The 17,592-nt window shown below is 45.8% G+C and overlaps 1 protein-coding gene across 1 annotated transcript in view; it reads right to left on the bottom strand.

Annotated features, from left to right (window-relative positions):
- Rab1 (RAS oncogene family member Rab1) overlaps positions 1-15,695 on the bottom strand; it is a 34,045-nt gene extending 18,350 nt beyond the window's left edge. Inside the window, exons 1-3 of the mRNA XM_037418842.2 lie at positions 15,530-15,695; positions 7,726-7,798; positions 6,438-6,485 (exon numbers count right to left, since the gene is read on the bottom strand). Of these exons, the coding sequence (XP_037274739.1) occupies positions 6,438-6,485; positions 7,726-7,798; positions 15,530-15,552 (144 nt within the window). The 5' untranslated portion in view covers positions 15,553-15,695. The remainder of the gene's footprint in view (positions 1-6,437; positions 6,486-7,725; positions 7,799-15,529) is intronic.
- Positions 15,696-17,592: the final 1,897 nt, after the last annotated feature.

Here is a 17,592-nt window from a genome sequence, read left to right as displayed (position 1 = left end):
ACCAACACTTTGGCATGGATAACACCAATAAAGCTGTTGCACCGTATAGACAGCAAACCCTCAAAAGGTACGACTCAATTTTTTCTGTTGAAATATAAAGGGACAAAAAAGTCAAATAACAATTTACGTCAGAGTGAAAGCTCAATGTATGACAACATCTGAAACAACAATATTATCTACAACAGTGCCCTACTTACCGAGAAACTTAGGTAAATGCACAAGAACACAAGCACCGCAGTAGGACATTCTCAAAATGATCCCGATGACATCAGACAGGCCGCCTACAATGAATTACAAGTAATCGATTTAGCTGTACTAAATAAAGAACCTTCCATGCTTCAAGAGACGCAGTAAAATGCTGCTTGTTGGTTTCTCTTTGATTCATGGAAAAAAGAACCGCTGGACGTTGCTATGGAGAATGGCGCGAGTGGTTCAAAAATTCAGTTTTCGCGTGGTTACACGAGACAGGTGGCGCCATCTAGCAGGGCGCAGATTCTAGAGATGTGGCTCCCGCTGTTTTCGGTCTGCTGCGACTAGCGCAGTAAACCCAGGCATCGTTGTGCACGGCAAGAGAGACGTGAACCGGTCCGGTCGGTCCACTTTTTGAGGTGGGTGCGCTAACCCGATACGGACCACTGAAACGTGATTTTATCTCAAAATAGGCCTTTCCCTGGCAATAAGTAACGCTATGAAGTTTCTAGACCTCCATTTCAACAATCAACGTAGACTTGATAGTTGCCTTTAGTGTTCCTTTAAAAGGAAGCTATGTTCTAAGCTCACCTCTTCTAATAGTACAAAACTGCATGACTGTACACAAATACAAGCATGCTTTCATGAGGAAACTAGCAGAGGGCAAAAACAAGTCCATTGCAACATCCCGTGACCAAGATATAAAAAAAAAACAGTACAGCACAGCACAGTGCTGGAATTTAATCCTTAATTCGTAACTTGTGAACATGAGGCCAGTACATTTTCTAGACATGAATATCTGGACATGTTCAATGAGTTCTGGAGCAAAATCACAGCACGGCTCTCAATACATATGAACAGTATTATAGGTACTAGAAATATATCTCTATCTGACACATCATTTTTATGAAGCTCTTTAAGCTTCTGTTAAAACCTACGCGACCCTCTAGAAGCCAGGTTTCCACAGCTTGACCATATAAGCTACGGGACATGTGGGAGTGACAACTAAGGAGCTGCTATCACGAAATCTTGCGCAGCGACCGAGACGCCTTTGCGCAATCGATTTCCGCCACCCAAGTCTCACTTCCGCTTTTAAATAAGAAAGCCATGGGACCTTAACTGTTATGGGCAGTAAACTCCACAATCAAGAATAACGAGAATGCTTTGAGAGTGTCAGCGACAAAAAAAGCTCAGAGCAGCACCAACAGAGATTGAAATCAACTTGCCCCCGGCTCTGCAAGGAAGTGCAGATACAACTAAAATCATGCTTCGCGTGCCTCTGTAGAGGTTGTGCGACGATACTAAAATCCCAACAGGGCATTGCAACAGACCGCGTGACGCGCTGGCACTACGAAGTTTTGTTACAAAGCTTCCGGCAAGGTGGCAACACCTCCCGGTTAGCATGCGGAGTCATTACAGAGTGAAATTTGAAACAGATTGTCAAAAACAAACCCATACAGTTAAGACACTTCGGGATAAAAACCACCGCCCAACATGTATGCATATTTGCCTACTTAACAGCATGAAAATTCGGGAGACTGCAGCAAGGAGGGGGGTGGGTGTGCACTTAGAAAATTACTGAGGCTGAGACATCCGCACCCGCTGTCATTGCGAAAGCATGGAGTTGCGAAAGCATGGAATTTTAGAGTGTCCACTGTTCTGTGTCCGGCATCTGCAGCCATTTCCCTGATGGTGACAGGCATTTTAATGCGTCCCCACCCGTACCGCTTTGCATCCTCTTGCCTCGGGAACACTTTCGAAATAACACTCCTGCGTGATCAATAATGCTTAGCAACAAGCCGTGATCCTCAAGAAATCCCGCGCATAGGCATTCTGCATGGATCGCACTGCCTTGGCAGCTCTTTTGGAAGAAGCTTCCGATGCAGCCTTTCCCTTCCATGACACGTAGTTACAATTATTCGGTGAAGCAATGAGCATTAGGACTGCCTTGTCACCGTGCGATACGCTTACATCAAAGGCACACGTGGTACAGAATCAACACTTGTCACCTTTTCGCTAAGCAACAAAGCATAGAGACAGCTCCGTAAGAGTCCAGAAACACTTGCAAGTACTGTATCTATTCGAATCTAGGCTGTTTTTTTTTTAATTTTCTTTGTATAAAACTTCAGGGTCGGCTTAAGATTCGAGAATTTTGAAAAATGCACTATTTTTTGTTGAGAAAAATGGTTCACAATGAACAACATATAGACAGTATTGTAGCCTTTAGTAGCCGAGCCAAAACTGGGCTTATTAAGTACACACACGACACCGCCATTGGGATCTTTTTTTTTTGTGGCAAGTGTCGAGGCCTTGCGGTTGAGGCGAGCTGTTTGTCATTTGGAGGCTCACTTTGAGTGGTCTCTGTGTGGCATATAACTCAATGATGGCAAACAGGCGGTCTTTTCATAGGGCTGCTTATAAAAGTAAAGCTGTCCTAGCCACAGAGTTGCCGTCCATTGTTCAAGCCGGGCGGGACTTTGGAATGGACGAAAAAATATGCATCACTAGAGGTGCTGCAGCGTGGAACGACATGCCAGGAACTTTGTGCGCTCTTTTAAGAAGTGCGGCATATCCAATGCGCTTGATGGCATTCAGGATTGCGCACTGTTTGAAGGCAGCGACAAAGAAAGCGACGACTCGGAATGAGTGTGGCATCTTTACAATGCAAAAACTATAAACAGTGAGAAAAAAACGACAAAGAAACACACCAGGACTAGCGGCTGTATGTATGTTTCTCGAAGTATGTGCATCATGAGCAAACTGCTTTGCTTCATCTTCCTATTCAATAAATGTTTTCCGTTGTTGAACACTGTTTCGTTCGACCTACATTCGACCTACATTTCTTTTTTTCTTGTTCCCGGGCTTTGGGCTTTTGGGGGTCAGCCTTGAAAGTAAATACGGTACTTCCTTGCTTTTGACACCGCCACCGACCTTCCAACTGAACTCTGGGAAATATGCAACCCTCACAACCACTTAACACAACTCATGTCTAGGTCGGCGACGTACCTGTAGGCTTAGTGTACAATCTGTGGGGGCCAAGACAGGCGCAAAAACTGTGGTACATTTGCCTTGCTTACTTTCCGTACGATGGCAAGCACGTCCCACGGCTGCCAGCCTTTGCTCACATGTGCGGTACATACTTAGCAGTATGGTTAGAGTATAGAGTGAGGTGTGTTTTTTCGCAGCACCACAACTGTTGCAGCAGGAACAGCTCAGGTACTTGCGCGATTAAAAAAATAAGCACCTCTGCTAAGGTGGCCACTTTTCAGGAGATTCGAGAAAGCCTTCGTACTATCAGGAGATTTAGCCAAAATTCAGAAGTCTCCCAACAATTCAGGATAGTTAGCAGGTCTGTATGGCAGAAACTCAAAAGGCTAAAATTTAAAATCCCCGAATTTTCTTTCAGCTTCGCGCAAATCACCAATTTACGTAGTTTTGCTGTGCACTCAGGTTCAGATTTCGTCTCAGACAGCCAAAGGAACGGATTGGGCATACAGTCACAGCCAGTCATTGCCGAAACATTGCGTCATCATGCGAAGTCTACAGCCCTTGTGCACAACTTTGTCTGGACAATAGGTGTCTATCATTGTGACAACACCAAACTATAACTCAAGACAGCCAGTGAAAATAGACTACAGGTGTAAAACGCATGACAGGCTCATAGCAGTGCTTCATTCAAGAAACGAGAACTTCCATCCAGCCGTAATACAACACACGAGCGCTCCTATTTTGTCCTTAATTGGAATTCTGCTCCAACAGCAGCCACAATATTATCTGAGATCCTCCTCAGCAAGCAATGCTATAATTAGGTACAACATACTGCATTAGCATTAAAGGAGCGCTGCAACACTTTTCCAGGAAGCTTTGGAAGACTCACTAAAGGAGCTTATTGCCTCACGAATTCATTGCCGCAAAAAGTTGTAGAATCAGTACGGGGAGCTACAAGGATTGCATGCCGCAATTGCATTCCCTCTTATCTCGTTTCGGCGAAAGCTCTGGAAGCTAAACAGGGAATGATGGCATAGGAAAAGGAAATGCATCATGTGCACCTCCTGACCTTGAGCCCTTTTAAAAGACAACAGTCTTTCTTAGGGTACATCGAAGCAAAATGTTCGGTCTATCTGTACATTTGTCTGTCGGCCGATACGATACCCCAAACGTCAAAAATCTCACCCCATCCCGCAGCACACACTAATATTGCTCAAGTTTCAGCATTCATACTTGTGTAATTGTCAATTAAAAAGCAATTTTTATGCATATCTGAGGCACAATACCAACACGTGTCTTTAGACACGTGTTGTTATTTAGACACTAGAAAAGACAGGCATTCTAAGAACGTAGCATTTATCCCACTGCGCTGCAGTGAAACGCTATGCACAGAAAGGCAAGTGTTTCCAACGCTTTGCTAAGACGACACGGTGGTGCCACCTGCCCGTCGCTTTGCATTCTGCTACCTTATCGACGCCTTCCTTTGTTTTCGAAGATAACTGCCAGATAGCGCTTGTGTCTCACGTGCCTCGATGTGGTTGTTCACTTTCGCTGCACGGATCAAGTCACTCTAACACAGCACACCTCCAGAATACAATCCACCGATTTTCTCGCACACCTGCCATTTCATGAAACAACTGTGCGCCTGTTTCCCTCACCTGACCAATCCCCCTCTTACGTGCACTCTGACGAAACACACCACTGATCTCGATAGGTTCTTTATCCTACGATAACGGTGCATTGACCCTGCGGCAATGCGGTTTAAGCTGCACCGCGCGCATTTTCAATCTTCTGTGCACCCCCCTCTGCCGTTTTGTAGGGCCGGACACTCCGGGAGAAGCGGCATGGCAAGAACAAAAGCCTCGGAGATAAATAGAGGCGTCCCAATACTATACCGCGAGAGGAAAAGTGCTCCTCACTCTGCGTTTCCTGCCTGCTACGATATGACACGGGCTCGTGGGGGGAGGGGGAGAGGGAGCCTGCTGGTCATTGGTTGTACGCTGATGATGTATCACGTATGTGTCGCATTGCCGAAGTGGGCGGAGCCACGGCGACGGGCTACACCTTTGCAGAGAAGGCTGACGAGTGGCCGCGCGAAAATTTGAAACCAGCAGAAACTGATGTTCTAACTCCTGTAACTTCCTTATCATTGGATATATTCGCAAAATTCTTGCGGCAGCATGCTCACCTACCAAAACCACGCATATTTCTTTTTGATTACTTCAGTGACAAGAGAAGCAGTCCTTTTTACGTTCTCTGCCACCACCTGTCAAACTCACGAGGCCTGTTTACAGCAAGAACCAATGGGTACATGCTCGTTTTCTACAGTCTACAAGGAGAACAAGCCACTGCCCTTAACGGGACCAGCAAATATGCACGAGGCAAAGAGGAACATGTACACAGCATGCCCTGTACGCACGTGAGGAATATGTGTCACTTGTCCTTGTTTAGTTGCTTGTATTCGCTGTCACTGATTAATTGCAAGTATGAGCCATCGAGCCCAAAAATGTGTCAACAAATAGTGATAAGGAAGCTACAGACCACTTTAACAGCACGAGCAAAAAGCAACTTACCACAATGAGAGTTGCCCGATTTACCTGTAGCTGTTTTCTTTCTTTTTGCAAAAATAACAAATAAAAAATCCTGAACACGAAAAAGTTGAAAGTGAACCATGCCATTTCACTTATAATTGCTGAAATATCGACACTGGTTACTGTCTTTCAACAAAAAGTGACATTTCCTGCTCTCTTCCCTTAAAATAGGGTTTCCATAGCAATCGGGTAACAAACTACATAAACATGCTACATTACACGCAAGTTATGTTACAAACAGGATTAGGTTTAGAGAGCTTGAATGAAATGGAAAAGCAGGGAACATGAATGCCTAAAATTCCAAAAACGTCGCACGAGAAATGAGCCTAATGTTTTTACACTGATAGTTGTCCTCATCAGGGCCCTCTTCAAATGACATCTTCGGCAACATTCTTTGTACAACATTACGATCCAAGGGCTCTACGGAAAAATCACGAGGTTAAGAAGCACACAACAGTGCGAGAAACTTATCTTTGGCCAGTTGAAGTTCTTCCTAGTCAACGCATAGCTCTACCAAAAACCTTTTATGCTACACACTAAAGATGTTCTACTGTGTCGTTGCAGGTTGAACATCCATTCACAGCCTACACTAAAGATGTTCTACTGTGTCGTTGCAGGTTGAACATCCATTCACAGCCTTCCATACAAGCAAACGAATGGGAAACTTACAAAGTCGACACCAATTGTGCTGATGTAGCTTTCCGTGTATGTGTCGTCCTGCAAGAAAAGAAAAAACAGGGGCACAACTATAGATGCCACTTTAGAAGAAGTTGTCTCGAAAGCTTTAAAACAAATGCCAATACGCCACTCAGACATCCAAGGAAGGTAACTAAATGGATCACAGAGGTTCACAATTAGTTGGGTGTGGTTATCATCATATGTGGCTTGGCTCCTACACCTTCCTTCAAATTTCACAATTGTATTCAGAGCAGTGAAGTTGACTACACCGTGTTGCTGTGTCCTCAGCGGAGTATGGACCGATTAGAAGACCTACTGAAGCACTTCACGTTGGTTAAACCAATATCAAGGCAACACAGCAACTGTCGAAAAAGCTCGAGGTCTCACACCCCCCAATGGTTGCCAAATAGATTAACAAGCATCCAATACTATGAACCCTGTGCTGATAATCCTCAAAGATAATGTTTGTAATCAACTTTCCCGTTCTACACTATTAGTAATAACCAACCCTTTGTGTTGCATTTCCATTACAACAGTAAAAGAATCTTTGACAGTGTTCTTACAGCAAATTCGTCTACATTCGCAACACTAAATATTAGGTTGCTGCACAGCAAGAATATAAGTTATGATTTCCCATACAAACACCTCCATTAGCAGGTCTTACGATGTACGGTGCTTCTAAATAAACCACTGTGCGAAGCAATGTTCCCAAACCTAGAAAACTGTTCTCCGAGCAGCAACAAAGTGCAGCCATTTATGTTGCTTAACAGTAAATGAAACCTTCAAGCAACGACAATGAGACACCATGTTAGAAGAAAAAAAGAAGAGGCCATGTCTTGTTCATCCAAATCTTAGCCACCCAGAATAAGCGAACGTTTTCCATATTTTAATAAGGTAAATAGTTTGAGAGTGCCATACAATTTTACATATCCAGGACAGAGCTCTGAAAATTTTTCCACATGATCTAGTAATTTCACAATTGCTTTTATTACAGCAACTGCTTCACATAGTTAAAACATTGTCCCAGTTAATTATTTACCTGCTTAATGCAGTGTTTGCGCTTGTGTGTAGCTTTACTGTTCTATAGGGAAGGTCACCTGTACGGACTTGACTATGGAACCTCCATTTGCATACTCGTACCAACGCCATTAGTAACCTTGTAATGTGCAATAAGTCAGAAAAACTAAATTTTTTTTTTTAACCTAATCACTCTTATAACAAGATCTGAAAATATTACACTTAACCAATGCACTGGCACTAGTCAAAAGTGGACACTCACCGCGAACCTGAGCAGCAGACAGGACTTGCCCACTCCTGAATCGCCAATGAGGAGAAGCTTAAATAAATAGTCGCTGCAAAGAACACAACGGGAAAGACAGGTGAGTTCGCAGTTGACACGAGCCACCAAAGTGAACAGAAAAGAACACTGAAAAAATCCTGTCAACATATGTGCAGAAACGGGTCATGTATTTCTCGCGAAATACATGATCCATTTGCATTAAGGCCAAACAGCAGTTATGACAAATTCAACGTAAAAGTCCAGACATCATGGATAGTCCCATTCTTACGACTCTACAGCAAATTAGTGATCCAACTACAATGGATGCGACGAAAAGTTGCTCAACGAGCAGCATCGCTGGAATGGGCGTTTCGAAAAGCGCACTCATCTGGGTCTGGTGTCAACACCCTTGTTGAAATGTGGACACCAGCACATTCCTTGTTGAATGACACATAATCCCTTAAAACCTCAATTTTCCTGCAGCAATTTGTCCAGTTTAAATCGCTAATTGTGCATGCTGTACAATAAAACAGCAAATGACTACAACACTTCTTTATGCTAAATTTGAGCACGGCTGTTAGGTTCTCCAAATATGAAAAAAAAAAAAACTGCTGGGTCTTCATGGTAGGACTACGAGTACTTCGGCAGCATGAATTCCCGTTTTTCTTGCGTTTTGTTCAGTAGTGTGCACCTGCGTATTCTGGCACCAGAATACACAGACCATCTCATCTCATCTGGCTAGTTAGGCCACAGTGGCAGAATCGCAGCGGTTGCATTGTTCATTTGTGGAAGGTGTGAAGAACACACACAACACTTTCACTGGCAAAGTATTGCATACAGCACCTTTGCACCACTTTTCAAAATGCACCCCTTGCTATTTCTACCTTTCGTCTTCTGCTGCATTTTATGCTTCCATCCAGTTTCTGCTGTATCTCGCTCCACACTTTTCTCTTAGTGCTGTCGAATCTGTTAGGCTCTACAACACTTTCACTGGCAAAGTATTGCATACAGCACCTTTGCACCACTTTTCAAAATGCACCCCTTGCTATTTCTACCTTTCGTCTTCTGCTGCATTTTATGCTTCCATCCAGTTTCTGCTGTATCTCGCTCCACACTTTTCTCTTAGTGCTGTCGAATCTGTTAGGCTCTACGTCTACGCTCGTGTTCCCATGTGTTCATCTAGAGACACTAACGAGCACGCCAGATGCACAAAAAGACACCAAGGGGATGTGCTGCTCCAAAAGTCTACCCATTCCTTCACTGAGCGGTGTGCACGCTGGATATCCTGGTGTGATGCCAGTCATCAGACATCCAAGGAAGGAACGGAGAAAAAAATCAGCGTCTGTCAGCTCCGCAAGGATTATCATCATGTCTGACATCACTGAGAATTAACCAGCAAATGTGCTTGCAATGAACTAGTCCTTTACACGTGCAAGCTGTGGTCACCTGTTAACTTTCTGAAAGCTAACTCTGTGCACAGTTCCACAACCCCATTCTCTGCTGTACATTGGTTCGACATTTTCATGTACTGTCCACAGCAAAAAGCTTGCGGGATGGGCAGTGCGTGGCGGAGCGGCGGAAAACTTCATTGCTGCACTACCTACTATGCCACGCCGTGTTGTCAAGGTTACTGTATACAGCCTCGTCGGCGCTTCGCAACGGCAGGTTTCTGACAACGCATTGCACTGCTTTTTAAGAAAGAACATAATATTTTTAATAACATATTTGGCATATTTGGCTCGGCGCATGAGAGATGTGGTACGACGCATCGTGCAGAGGCCCGAAAGGCCCGGAAAGGAGGAGGGATTGTTTTTTGAAATTTGTGGCGCGCCAGCGACTCGTAGCACTTCCACGTGCAAAATCGTTCGTGATAGCATTCTGCACACAATGTGCGCATTTACTTGAAATGCTTGGAAAAAATGTCAGAAGTGGTTTACGGGAAGGGCCAATGTGTTCTGCACTTAAATACTGGAGGCTGCCATGGTATCTTGCAAAGTATGTGCATTAAGCGTACGCGAAAGGATTGTGAACTCGCACTGAAACCACTGCAGTTTACAACCAGGTAGTCCAAGGTTTCTATAATCCCGTGAGAGAATTATACTTCTTAACAAAAATTTGGTAGCGTACCGCAATCTACCAAGTAAGCAAAGTTGAAGCTGAAGAGGCCCGAGATGAACACCAATGGCAGAATGTACTACTCACATCTGCGGAGGAATATGAAAAAGCTCCGCCATTGCACAAAAAGCTGCTACAAAGATAGGCTTTATGAAATAGAGCCTTTCAGCTTATTAAACACACGAGTGTACTCTATGATCTAGACAGCGTATGTTTTCAAAAGCCATGCCTCAGCTTATTAGAACTTGACATGATGTGCCAAACCAGACAATTATATCTACCGGCAACCTATTCACAAGGCCAAGAATTAAGAAGAGGGATATGGCAATTGAATGGTGGTGTCAAATCCAACAGGCGAGTTAAACATGCAATGAATAAATTTCACAAGAAAACTTCTAGATCTCCTGCCCTGTCTGAAACCTGCAGGTGAATTGTGCTTACTGCCAAGAAACCTACATAACCTTTAGATCCTGTGCATACAAACCAGCAGCACAAGTTAAGGTATGGCTGCTGTGACAACAAAGTTCACTCAGAAATTAAAATATGGCTTCTCGTTAATAAATAGTTATGAACTTGACAGCGTCCATAGTGCAACTCGGGATGATGTGAACACAACTAGAGATGGGAATTTCGTGCCATGCTTTCAATGCAACTTATGGCCTCCTGAAAAAGCCCATTTATTCTGGGGTTGTGCACCAATGTAAAGGCCAAGCCCAACTTCATTCCCTTACACAATACATCTGAAGTGGCACCGGTCTCGGCATTAGTGTTCAGAACAACTGTACCAGGCTTTTTTAAAAACAATACCACTCGCCAGGGCACTCAACCTCCACAGTCCGTGACCTCTGTTTACATAGGAAGTGCCACATCTTGCCAAAAGAGACTGATACATAATGGCTTCTGCCAGGAGTCATATTCTGACAATAACCCTTAGAGGAACGTCAACTTTATGGGTTTTTGCACTGAATTGAACCAACAGGTGGTTCCTTTTGCTATTTGATAATAACCTCCAATTTACCAAGGTTGAAGTTCTTGCATAACCTTATAGCTGAGGGCTTTACCTTGCTGACACGTCCTGGCACCGCTTAAAGACTTTAGCAGTAGCACTGCTGGCTTTTTCACAAAACACCCCCGTAAGAAGCACACAGAAGCCACCTTCTATCAGCTGGTAACACACAAAGAATTGTCCATTAGGTAGTCAGCGACGCGCTCAACCGAGAGTTTCGGACGTGCTTCCTTAGAGCGGGCAACGACGTCAACACCCCGACGTGGTTGCTGCGGGGACGGCCACAGACCAATGGCGAGCCCAATGCTGGGAAAACCAGTGCGATTCCGTACGTACATCAAATTTCAAACCATTTGAAAAAGATAACCCTGAGAGGAAATGTCCACGTGGTGTTTTCTGCTCCAGACAAACTAAGCCGTCTATGTAAGCTTACAAACCCCAAGAAGGAGGTGCAAACCACCTGTGGAAAGAACCATGTAAAAGTTTGTTGAATGCGCCCTAGCTGTTGGGTACATGTTCCTGCTGTCGTGTAGAGTGGTTTATATTGAGTGGTGTGTTAATGACCGCTTGCACGAGCACTCTTGCAATGTAAAAAAGATTTCTTCTGGTGGTTTCCTGGCTATACATTGTAAGACGTGTGAATGCACTCCATTCTTTGATCGGTGGGTCATCTTGGGCTGCAGTGACGTCAGTTGACACTGGAGATCATTGAGGCAAACGCTATCACAAAATGTGCGAAGCTGTGTGTAAGTAAGCTGTCTGTGGCCTTATCTCAAAAAGAGCTCAACTTTAACTTGAAAAAGAGAATTGTTAACTTGAAGAAATCAGATCACAACTAGGTTTTCTTGATAGTGTGCTGTGCCACATGTGTACGCTTTTGTCATGTGTGTGGCATCACGTGGAATGACCTATAATGGGTTGTAAGGGTACGCAATAAACAAAAGTTTGAAGTTAGCGCTGACACTGTCATCTGTATTTCCCCTTCTTGACTTAATAGTATCTTTCCTTCATGCTCATACTGAGCTGCGCTAAAGCAATATCCTTTTATCATGCACAGACTCGCCCAGTCAGCAGTACTAAGACATCAATAATTAGGGATGTTTAACATCTCGAAACCACGATATAATGAGAGATGATGTAGTGGAAGACTCAAAATTTCGAACACCACGGGGCCACAAGCAGCGAACTAACAAAAATAGGGTTCTTTACAATGTGCACCCAAACCTAAGTACACAGGCATCAAAGCATTTCTACCTCCATTATCTGTAATCTGACATTCATTCATTGGGATACCCATAGAATTTGGCATTATTGTATGGGGGAAATGCACGGACAGCGCCCCCCCCCCACACGTACGCACGGGTTCTGCCGAGTTAGTCATTAGTAGAATAATTTGCCATTCCAAACAATTGCTTCAATATTTCTATAACAAAAGACAAAAAATAAGAGTGACATAAAGTTGCCCCTTCATTGACTCAACCCTGTAGTGAAGACAAGGGGGAAAGCGGCACTTCTAACACAGCTGGCAGTGGCAATCACCCCCCTCCCCCTCTTGCCCTTATCAGGACTTCGACCTTGCTCAAAGGCGAGGCGCGATTACACTAACACCGGGAGGACTTTAGACGGCGATGTTTGATAGGATAAGAGGGCTTAGGAAACACCGCGTAAAGCACGGGGCAGCCGCAGCTCAATCGGGGCGTCACACCGCCCCTATGCTCGACTCGTCATCCCGCGCCGACACACGTCGATCATCGAGGCACGCGCTTTTTCTTTTTTGTTAAAACAAGCCGCACAAGTCCCTATACAATAACTCGTTTTTGACAGACGTCTTAATGCCGGGCGCAAGCGCCGGACGATTGCGTCTTTGCGCAGTCGAAATTTCACAAGCTAGTTTTTGAGGTTTTCGCCTGCCGAAACGATGAGACGAGGCACGCGACTTGAAACGCATCTTTACTGACCCACAGCCCCGAGTGCAGCATGGCAGCTAATGCAACCCCCCAAATGTCAAGGAATACCTTCATGTGTACGCTTAAAGAGAAACCTGCTTTTTCTGGTTCGGTGTGCCAACGTTCAGACATCCAAGGAAACAAAACCATCACAGGTAGTCAAGCCGAGATGTATCATCATGCTGACCACCTCCAGGCAAAGCAGATTGCACGGGCTAACCGAAGCGTAACGTTTTTGCGGCCGCGAGAAGCCCGATAGCAGCAAGTTAAGCCGCTGTCGGGGACGCCCAGATTAATCCTGAACCGCCGAGGTACTTTCTCAACATGCCTAAGGAAGTACACGAAACTATCGCCCTCCGATGTACGAGCAGCTAAGCATTCATAGAGCCCAATCCACGGCGGCAGGTGCTGCCGAAAAAACTCGCGCGCACCGCGTGATGATGACACATTGCCCCATCCAATCGATTCCAGGTCAACATTGGTCTGCTGACAAATTCACGCGGCTTGCGCACCGCGTAGATGCTTATCATAGTGGCCTCACGAAACGAGTGCTTTGTTTTTTTTCTGCGCTACCCCACGCATCCCGCCCGCCATTAGAGCGAGGCACCTCCCTCGAAATTTTCACACGCTCAAACCGCTTGAGTCGCGCAAAGTTACTACGTTGTTGCTCGTGGCGGATGACGTGACGTCAACTCCTGTCAGTCGCGGGATGACCGTGTGAGCTATCCGCCGCAGTCTTCGCACACACGCCGTCGGTAGTTTCATTGCTATTAGTAATCGTATCACTAGCGTTATTAGTATCCTTGCACTAACTGCAGTTACCACAACGTGAAACGCAGCCTCGAAGCTGACAGAGCGCGTGAAATGTCATTTTCTCACACAAACGTCACAAAGTACGTACAAAAGCTATGACGCAGCGAGTACCAAGGCCACTGAACTCTGGCCCAATGTTTTTTTTTTTTTTAATTAAGCGCTCGTACCTTTCACGACTACGCAGTTTAACGCGCCTTCATGGGCGTGTGACAGCGTGTACAACGTCGTAAATTCAACAATAGATCAGATTAGGTTTTGTTTGCCTACGACCTACCGAGGATCGCAACAAAAAGCTCGCATGCAATGGCGCCACCCGCAGAGCAATTGAGCTGGAAGCTGGAACGCACGTTGACACCAGAAATAAAACGACTTTACAGGTTTTCGGTAATTAAGGTGGCAAGCGGTACGTCAGCATCAAATTTTGCGTGTCACAAGGAATATGCGAAGAGGAGAAAGCGCTCGCAAACGGGATCGAGCTTTGAGAAAAGCAGCCAAAAATACGTTAAGTCCGCGCCAGTTTCGTTGCTAACGAACTTATCTTTTCGGTTATTATTAAGACGTGGATGTTACCTGTAAACCCACGTTCCGAAGCTCACTACTGCGGCTTGCAGAGGTCCGACAAGCTGTGACGAAATGCATGTTCACCAGAACAGCTTTTCTTTAAACGCAGACAGGTTAGCCTTCGGAGTAACGTTTCTAGTGCCGATAAAAACAAGGCCGGCCGTCCGTGCAACAAGGAAGTTGACGGAGGTTTTCTTCGGCTGGAAATTGTTCCACGAACAGACCAACCCAACTCACCAAAAAACGGAAGTTTTGTAAAGTAGAAGTAGCCATAAAAGCCGTCAGCAAAGATAAGCTTTCGAAGACACGGGGCGTTTGCCGCGCCCCACACAAAAACAATGCCGTAGTTTCCCTTAATCAACCCGACAGCACACCCATTTGTCAAGTGTCGTTCCTTGTGCATCAAGGATTTAGGATAACAGCAACGATTGAAAGGCAGTTCACAGCTCTTCGAAAACTTTCACAAACGGAGCCAAATGTAGAACAACCTCGACTACCACGGTCTGTGCTCGCGAACAATGCAGCCGTGTTGAATCGGGCTCGAAGGGCATTGACAAAGCATAGCAGCTTCGGAGCGATAGAAGTCGCGACTGAAAACACACCCAGCTAGTTAGGCCTAGGGTGCAAAAAACAGCTGTCCACCAACGGGAGGGCAAGGGAAGGCTCCGGCGAAAAAGTTCGCCCCGAGAAGACAGCCGAACAAAGGGACACCTCGAACAAGTTGCGACTTGCGAACGAGCCATCTACCACCGTCAAAACTGGTGTAAAATAGCGTGCAAACAGTCCGAACGAGGAAAAACTGTAGTGCGCGACGCCACACATTACACGCGTTATTCCAACGAAGCCCCCGCAACAAGTATGCATCGTTATCGCCTCTTAACATAACGCCCGCTCACGCCCGCCGCCTCTTGCTTGCACAAAATGTTTCACCGGACAATTGCAGCCCGGAACATTCCCCAGTCCCGCACATCAGCGCGATTTACGTTGTCGGGAGGGGCAAGCCCACGTTTTACGACGACAGAAGGGTTGGCTAACCCGAGCCACATCTCGTGACTAGCATCAAATCAATGGGACCTTTCATACGCGGTACACTTTGAAGTACACGGCGAAACGCCACGCTCGCTCAAAAAATATCCTCCGCGCGACCGTAGCGGTGGAATCTGCCAGGGAACGCCGTCCCAGACACGTTCCACACGCGCGAGCTCGACGTCTACGTGGAGGCGCCCCGACTGCCTCGCTGTCGCTCATTCGGCCCCCTGCACACGACGCCCGAGCAACACACGTAGCGGTGTAGGCTTAGCCGGCGACACCCCTGCTTATTTTGCGGTCCGAAACGGCGTAAAACAAATCTCGAAACACTCACTATTCCGGATTCATCGTAGTCATTCTGTGGCTCTTGCGGAGGCGAGTCTGTGGTAGAACTTTGGCTTGCTTGCACTCGAGTTACGGCGTTCTTTCAGCGGGGACCTGGCGATTCCGGAAGTTCTCAATATGGCTGCCTCCACCCTCTAGCCCAGCGGAATCTTGGGGGCCGTGGAATCAACGAATGACGTAACAGCACGCGACGTGGCCAAGCAGTGGCGCCACCCAGGGATCGCTGAACAACGTGCGAATGACACGGCGTGATGGTAGCTCTTTAAACTCATATTTGTCCTTGAATTGCCAATTTTAATACTCTAAACTTAAACTTCAGAATGCAGCAAAGGTTTAGAGAGTGTGTCAAAGGATTTAGAGTCTTAAGGTGGCTTTAGTGGTTTCCTACACTGCCGTCAGTTTCGGTTTCGCATGTGTCGTCCGCCGCGTTATCCAAAGATGTCGCTGCTATCTTGCAATGTTGTCAAGTTTACCGAGGGGGGTTATTTGTACGACACGTAATCGTAGAAGTTGTGTCGACTCGTAGGTACTTGGGCGTTGTGCAATTTTTTGGTCGATGTCTCCAGGCATCTGTAAGTCAGGTAGCCTACACTACTGTTGACACATTAGCGAGCAACATTGTTAGCGAGCGCTGTGTTGGTACAGTGTAGTGTTAGTACACTCTAGCTGTGTCACGTTTGTGCATCTTCTTTTCCCTTCTATTCCTCTTGCTCGTGTGCGTCTTTGTTACATGGAGACCGCCAAATTTGAACGCACTTGGTTCGCTTGAACCTAAACATTCGATAAACCAACCAGGCGGTAGAAAGGCGCCTCTCAACATACGGCGGTTACTAACACAGAATCACTAGAAAAATGTACAGGGGAGCCTGGGCCACTGTTTCACCGATTATAGTTCTGTAGTCGCTCTCTATGTTTTTGCAAAATGTAATACAGTCTTCGCTGGTCTGTTAACGCAAAAGTCTTAGGTGCCTCATCAAACGCGAAAAAGGACCATCGCGGCGTCAACACAAGTGACGCAAAATATCCAATGATGACGTCACATGTCTACCCTAGTGACGTCATCACATGACACGTTGGCTTATGCGTTCGATTGGTCACAGGTGGGCCGATGACAGAGGCAGTGCATAATTACCTGAAGGCTTACAGTATAGAGCTTCCTAAAATTAACTAGGGGGTGCTTTAATTGGCCCTGCGATCGTTCAGTGACGATGAGAATGATGGACACTACTCAGATTGGTCCAGTCTTCGTACTTGCGGGCCTTGAATCGCAACTGTGGCTTCATTTATTGCAGTGTTCCGGTTTGGTTTCAAATAAAATAAATAGCCGTTTGGACTTCGTGACCCGATTCGAAAAGCGAGCCTACAAAATTGAAGGCGTCCTGAAACACTGTTTCAAGTAACCACGGAATGAATTCACTGGAAGAACTTATGGCCTCACGAATTCAGCACCGCACAAATTTTAAGAATCCGTCCAGTACGAGTGGAGTTACGAAGATTTGTCACATGCTGCAATCGCATTCTCTCTTCTCTCGTCCCGACGAAAGCACTGGAAGCTAAGCAGGGATGGGTGGCAGGGCCACAGGGAAACGTCACGTGAGCCCCATGACTCTGAGCACTTTCTTTTTTTTTTTTTTTTTTCAAATGCGCGGCTTTCTCAGTGTGATCGCGCGCGCGAGCGTGGACAAGTAGCGGCCTCCCTCGGCGATCTCCGTGACGAGTGAGCGCGCCAACAGCTAATGGCTGATAGATGGGCTTGCTACGTGTGATTTTTTGGGTATATTGCGTGATTTGTCGAGATAAATTAAAGCAATTTTTAGCTGACTTTGATAATTTATTGTGAATTTCAGGCCGCATGCTGCACTATAATATTTGGCTCGCGTGTTGTCGGGAGCCTCTATATACTACCGATCAGTAGCATTTTCTGACCCTGCTCAAAAAGTGTTGCAAGGCCCCTTTAAGGTGGTGAAGCGTAAGTGATAAACCATTGCTGGTTGTCGTTTCGAGAACAAAACAGCTTCAAGCCGTGCGAAGCCAAACAGAACGTAAAGTACG

Source organism: Rhipicephalus microplus, chromosome 6 (assembly GCF_043290135.1).
Source record: "Rhipicephalus microplus isolate Deutch F79 chromosome 6, USDA_Rmic, whole genome shotgun sequence".
In the NCBI taxonomy this organism is placed as follows: Eukaryota; Metazoa; Arthropoda; class Arachnida; order Ixodida; family Ixodidae; genus Rhipicephalus; species Rhipicephalus microplus.
The sequence above is the reverse complement of the archived record's forward strand: the minus strand, read 5'-3'. Positions and strand labels throughout refer to the sequence as shown.